The 6,102-nt window shown below is 37.8% G+C and overlaps 1 protein-coding gene across 1 annotated transcript; it reads right to left on the bottom strand.

Moving 5' to 3' along the window:
* Positions 1–491: 491 nt before the first annotated feature.
* CALM1 (calmodulin 1) lies at positions 492–5,468 on the bottom strand (the record flags this gene model as incomplete). Its single annotated transcript, XM_079537797.1, has 4 exons — positions 492–1,623; positions 1,845–1,980; positions 3,364–3,470; positions 5,399–5,468. 4 exons carry the CDS (start codon positions 5,466–5,468, stop codon positions 1,595–1,597), a joined length of 342 nt encoding a protein of 113 aa, XP_079393923.1. The 3' UTR covers positions 492–1,594.
* Positions 5,469–6,102: the final 634 nt, after the last annotated feature.

Genomic DNA, 6,102 nt, shown 5'->3' with positions numbered 1-6,102 from the left:
GAAGCTGAAGGATCAGAGAACACTTACTCAAAGACCTGGAATGACTAAGCATTGCTAGTGCATGCAAAGCAGAAGTAACAAGACTTTTAAAATTAACCCTAGTCCTCTTCTCCACCCTGTAAAATTCATGCAAGTGTTTGAGAAGATAGTCAAGACATAATAGCCCCAGTTTCCAAAAAGGCTTGTTTCTTTTAAGCATATTGTAAGAGAAACGTTCATTTCTTTTCTTTCTGTGGGTAGAGAAACGCTTTTTTGGCATGTTTGATAATCACAGATCTCTATGAAGCCCATGCTGTTCTAGTGCTCCAACTGGTTTCTATAACCTGTCAAAAAAAAACATAGCAACCTATCTATATTTCCCCCAGTATTGACATGCATGCTGAGAGCTCTCCACTTTAGTGAAATGAGGTGTTACTTCTGTGCTGATAGTTGACGAGTCAGCATTACACGACTTTAAGACCAACTAAATTAACATTGTCGTAATATGAAAGGCAAGCACAAGTTCATTTATTTATAGCAAAGGTCTTGGGTTACAGGAGGTCAGTTCTTGCCATCTTGAAGAGATAGGGGATAACTTATTGCATACATGTGCATTATAATTTAGCAGCAAGTCATTCATAGAAACGTTTCCCTCCTACTGCTTTTTTTGGTTTGTTATCTCAATTATATATATATTTTAGCTTTACAAAGCATTTAACACCACCTTTAAGTTAATGGTCTTTTATTGGAAAAAAAGACTAGCATTTACAACTTGGAATGGACATAAACTGCAGTATCTTGAACAGCAATGTTGATAGTTGTGCTGAAGTCCACAGGCTACTCCGCCAGCTCCAAGTCATGGTACAGAAGGTTTTAAAAATATGAGAGTCCAAAGATGCTCCCTTGGTGAAGGTTTCTTTTAAAAATTTTGTGAACGGTAACAGCCCGACACCCGTTTCACTATAGTGCAATGCAGACAATGTTAAACCAATATTTTTTAACACAGACATGCCATCCATAGTTAAGATCATCATATTTTTGGAGCACACTGCTACGTACAGGAGAACCATTCAACCTTTTGGGCATTTTCTCTAAGTTTCATATCCTTCAACCATTTTTGCTGTATACCATCCTGAGGTATAAACCAATTTTAAAGTAAACCAGCTATGACAATTTATACTACAAATTGATCTAGAATCCACTGTTGAACAAAAGAGTGGATCTTTGAGTTTTGTTTTTTTTTTTTCCTTTTAATACAAATGTCTGACTGTGCTCAATTGTCAAGCTGCATGCATGAAAAACTGGCCAGCCCAAACAGTGTAATAGTCATTAGCAAATGGAACTTTCGAGTTCACTAAGTGCTTCCTTTTTTTTTTTTTTTAAATTTATTTATTTTTCAAGGTAGTACAATTAATTATATTGTAAAACTGATGTTTAACTTGATCTTTTGGGGACAGGACCACCAACCATTACATGCAGTTTGTGGACAGAAGGTATTTTGACATTCAGTTTTGCTATACAGAAACAGAATGAATAAATGAACTTTTTTTGCAAGAGGTAAGTAAAAGATTCAATTTGATTCTTCTAGAGGAAAAAAGGTGTAAAGGAGGTCTCTTCACTTTGCAGTCATCATCTGTACGAATTCTGAAAAGATAAAAGGTCACCGATTTATTGTCTCTAAAGTACTTTCAACTGTTACATAAATTTTAACTTTAGCAATAAAAAACTTCACTGCATCTGATTTTTATCCACAAAAGCGGATGCCTGAATCAACCGGTTGCCTTCAAATACTAGGAAATACATCCTACCCAGCACAGATTCACTAAATCCAAACAGTGGTTTACGTCAATGTAAGTATCCATTACCTTCATAGTTGACTTGCCCATCCCCATCAATGTCTGCTTCTCTGATCATTTCATCTACTTCTTCATCTGTTAGCTTTTCTCCTAAGTTTGTCATAACATGACGTAGCTCTGCTGCACTGATATAGCCATTGCCATCCTGTGGGGGAAGTTTCACAAGATTATCATCAACAACCCCGATAATGATTAACACTGGAACTATGCTTAGGTTCCTAGAGACTGCTTTTAAACCAGCCTTACAGCACATGAAACACATCCAGTATACTTTATAACCCTCCAGTATGTACCAGTCCCATCACCTTATGAAACTTACATCCCACTAAATCCTTACCTAATTATAGTACTTAAAAGAATAAATTGCAATAGTTAACAATATGCTGGATTTTTTCTTAAACTGTGGTAATGCTTCTAAAGATCTTTCAAAAAAAAAAAGTTTATTTCATCTCTGCTGCCTAAGCAGAAAAAAAGATCAATTCCCCTGCCAGCAACAATAAAAATCAGCTTTCTATTTTGTGTAGCAATGCTTCTATGAAGAGAACTCATGCAGCTAGGTTAGGCTACTTGTTTTAAGATTTAGAACAAATCACACTTTCAAAAAAAGCATTTTAATTCTACTCATAAGCAGCTGTGAAAAGCACAATGGCAAAAAGAGAAATATGATTTTAAGTCAGCATTCCTATTAGTAACATCCAACCCTAGAGCATATATCCAGACATCTCCGGAATTGGGAAAATCTCCCCCTTCCACCTACATGAAAAATGCACTAGCTTACAGCATGGCCTTTGTGTCATACCTGCCATCACCTAAATCTAGTCTGCAAAAATAAAATCAGAGGGGAGGTGAGTGGTAACTAAAGAATTCAACATTTCCACGTGCTTTCCAGCAGAGAATCAGACTTGCACTTTTTCCATAAAAAGCAGAGAAACCTTTGGCATGAGCTTATCAGCTGCATCAGCCACTGCACAATAATTCTCTTGTAACAACTGAGGGAAACCCCTCCTCTAACAATAGCTTGTCAGAATTTTTGTCATGTACAGCCAGGTATCCTTAACGAAGGTAGGACCTGAGCTTGAGTTCCACTGATAGCAACTTTCAAGACCATACCTTGAATGCAGAAAATGCAATACTTCATGTCCCCGTAAATACTAATGACATCTTGCTTCAGAAGCTTTCAATGAGGTATCAAAATCTCACATACCCACGCAAACATCTCCCCAGTTCCCCAAAGTCAGTGAATACAGAAATTAAAATACATCCTTTCACACCCCAGGCATCACACCCTCATCTCTGCTCCTAAGGGAAGGCCAGTGAGTTTTCTTCCAAGAAGAACCTTAAGTTCAGCCCTGCTGTGTAGGTACAATCTCCTTGCTCTGCAACAGGGCAGAGATTGCTGCTGTCAATTCCCCTTCTTATACCATAGGACTTCTATACTAAAGAACTTCTCTGCTTCCAGGTGAGAAAGCACTGAGGAAAAGATGGGCATCATTCCTGCTTCTGAAGATACTCGAAGATTTAGGGTTACCTTGTCAAAAACTCGGAATGCCTCACGGATTTCTTCCTCGCTGTCTGTGTCCTTCATTTTTCTGGCCATCATGGTTAAAAATTCAGGAAAGTCAATAGTGCCGTTACCTTAATAAAAAGAAATTCCCCAAAATTAAAACTTCCACACTTTTATGCAAGAAAACCTGGCATTTAATTTAGCCAGGCACAAGAATGAGAACGATAGGTTCTTCACATTATTCTTCTATAAGAACCTCGTGTTTTCCTAAATTGTTACCACTGCCTTTTTCCTTTTACAATATGCAACAGTCACTTCCACCTCAGTGTTTCAGTACAAGTTCTACAGCTGCCCTCTCCAGGACAAGCCATACCTTTTTCACCACCCAAGCAAAATGTCTCTCTAATGTTCCAAGGTTTACAATTTGTAGACTCACCTACTTAACGTCCTTCTCCATAACTCATCATTTAGTTTATTCAGCCTCTTCCCAAATGCTGTGTATGTTCTAGAAAAGCAATACAAATCCACAACATCTAAACTCTGAAGTTCCTTGTTTAAAACCAACTTCCTTAACCCATGTTGTGCACCAAAGTAATGCACAATTTTAAGTGGCAAAAGGCATCTGCAAACTCATGAGAAAAGCTGCCATTATTTGATATTTCTCATAAGCTCAACAAGTATTTTGATACAAGCGTCACAGCAAAAACTGAAAGTCTGGTATTTAAGTTCCTCAAAGTAAGGATTCAAATTTGAGACTTCTCAAAGCCAAGAGAAACAGTTAATAAAGATCCTCCAAAGAGCACAAACCAGGTTAGCAAAGTCACAATTCAATCCTACAACACAACCCAAAATTCAACAGCTGAAGGAAAACATTAAGTAGCTCACTACATAGCTAAGATCTACCCATTTACTGAAGGAAATAAACTCATCCAGTAAATACAACAAAGCAGGTAACGGAAGCTTCAGAAAGCTTTCATTGTTTAGGGATTCCGTAACAGCAAGCTTCATTTACCAACTGGAATACAAGTCTCTCACAAAGCTTTAAAAAAAAAAAAAAAACTCTCAATGAACTGTAGACTATTAGCAAAGCATCTTGCCATAAAACAAGTTTAAACATACGGGCAGAGCGTACTTATCTGAAATCCACAATCTCTTTTCAATTTTAATCAACCAGTGCAACACTGCAGAATGGTACCTGAATAAGCCACTATACACATCTACATATCACTGCAAATCCTGAGTATCAGGAAGTTTCAGTATCTGCAAAGACAGCTGGCAATTACAGTCCCCCGCCATTTTCTAAAAGCAACCTTAACATAAGTCTAACAATCAAGTAATTCATGCTCTAGCCTATGCACTTTCTACTCTTCAAGATATTGCAGCAAGCATCAATCAGCCAACATGAGATCAAAGCCTTGGCACCAGTGAGCATTGGAAGGCATCTCTCCTTTTTTCTAACTGCCAGTCTGCTTGAAGTCTCAGAAACAAAATCTTATTCTCTCTTCTGGCACCCACGTGAAGCGATTCTGATCAAGACTCACATAAGGTTTTCCTACTTCTGCAAGTGATAGCCTCCAGCCCCACCCCCAGTAGTGACCCAATATACTGCTTTAAACTATGCAGTCTCTCCCTGTTGCATTTTCAACTCTTGTGAGTCCAGCACTATACCATTCTAATTACATCTTTGGCCTTAAGACAGAACTAGACATTAGCACAGAACAACATGAGCCAATGAAACATGTCCAGAAAAGCTACGTGGGAGCACAGGTTAAATGCAGGTCAGGATAAGTTGGGCAGCAACAGGAAGCCTACAAACCATAAAATATTAAAGACTAACAGCATAACTTTGTCTCTGCCTATCCTCATTCAGATTCTCACTTAAGACTGCTAGCATCTTCGCTGTGTTAAGAAGACTAACCAGACACCTCTCAGTTTACTTTAGCCAGTATTTTGAAATTTGGCTTCAAAAGAACAGAGTCACAGCAACTTTTTTATACAGTCTGAGCATGGAAGACATATTTAGAACACTCAGCATGAGAACCATCTTTCTAACACTTACCATCAGCATCTACCTCGTTGATCATATCCTGCAATTCTGCTTCTGTTGGATTTTGACCCAGCGACCTCATGACAGTTCCCAGTTCTTTTGTTGTGATAGTACCATCACCATCTTTGTCAAATAGGGAAAAGGCTTCCTTGAATTCTAGAGGCAGAAACAGTCCCACTGATTAATAACAGTACCAGCATAAGGTAAAACTGCATATAAAAATGCATTCCAGTAATAATGCTTGGTAATATTTTAAGAAACAAGCTTGTCCATGGGTTAACAGAATTAGCATTTTCAAGTATTAAGAAACAACAGTTACAATACCAACTATAGCTTGCACAGTCACGCAACCTAGGCTTCAATGTACTAGCATCACATCACAATGCTGATGTATTTCAACATCTTGTTGCTTGAACCACTGTTGTATCACAAACATTTGTGTAGGATAAGTGAAGGGAACGCTATAATTTCCTCTTTTACCATCAAATAGCTTATGGGAATAATAAGAATGTGTAAATAATAATAATAATAAGATGAGTAAAATAACACTAAAGAAGCAGAATAAGAATTGGTGATCTCAGGTGGGCGTGACTGGTCTTCAGAAGGCCCAATACTGCTTCTTCTCCCAATTAGTCTGTACTAGACACATTCTTAGAAATTAAGAAATCAGCTTAAGGCTTATTTGTTGCCATTTGACTTCAAGTTTATAGTCACAT

Source organism: Tetrao urogallus (genome assembly GCF_951394365.1).
Source record: "Tetrao urogallus genome assembly, chromosome: 6".
Lineage (NCBI taxonomy): Eukaryota > Metazoa > Chordata > Aves > Galliformes > Phasianidae > Tetrao > Tetrao urogallus.
This window is presented reverse-complemented; position numbering and strand designations above follow the sequence as displayed.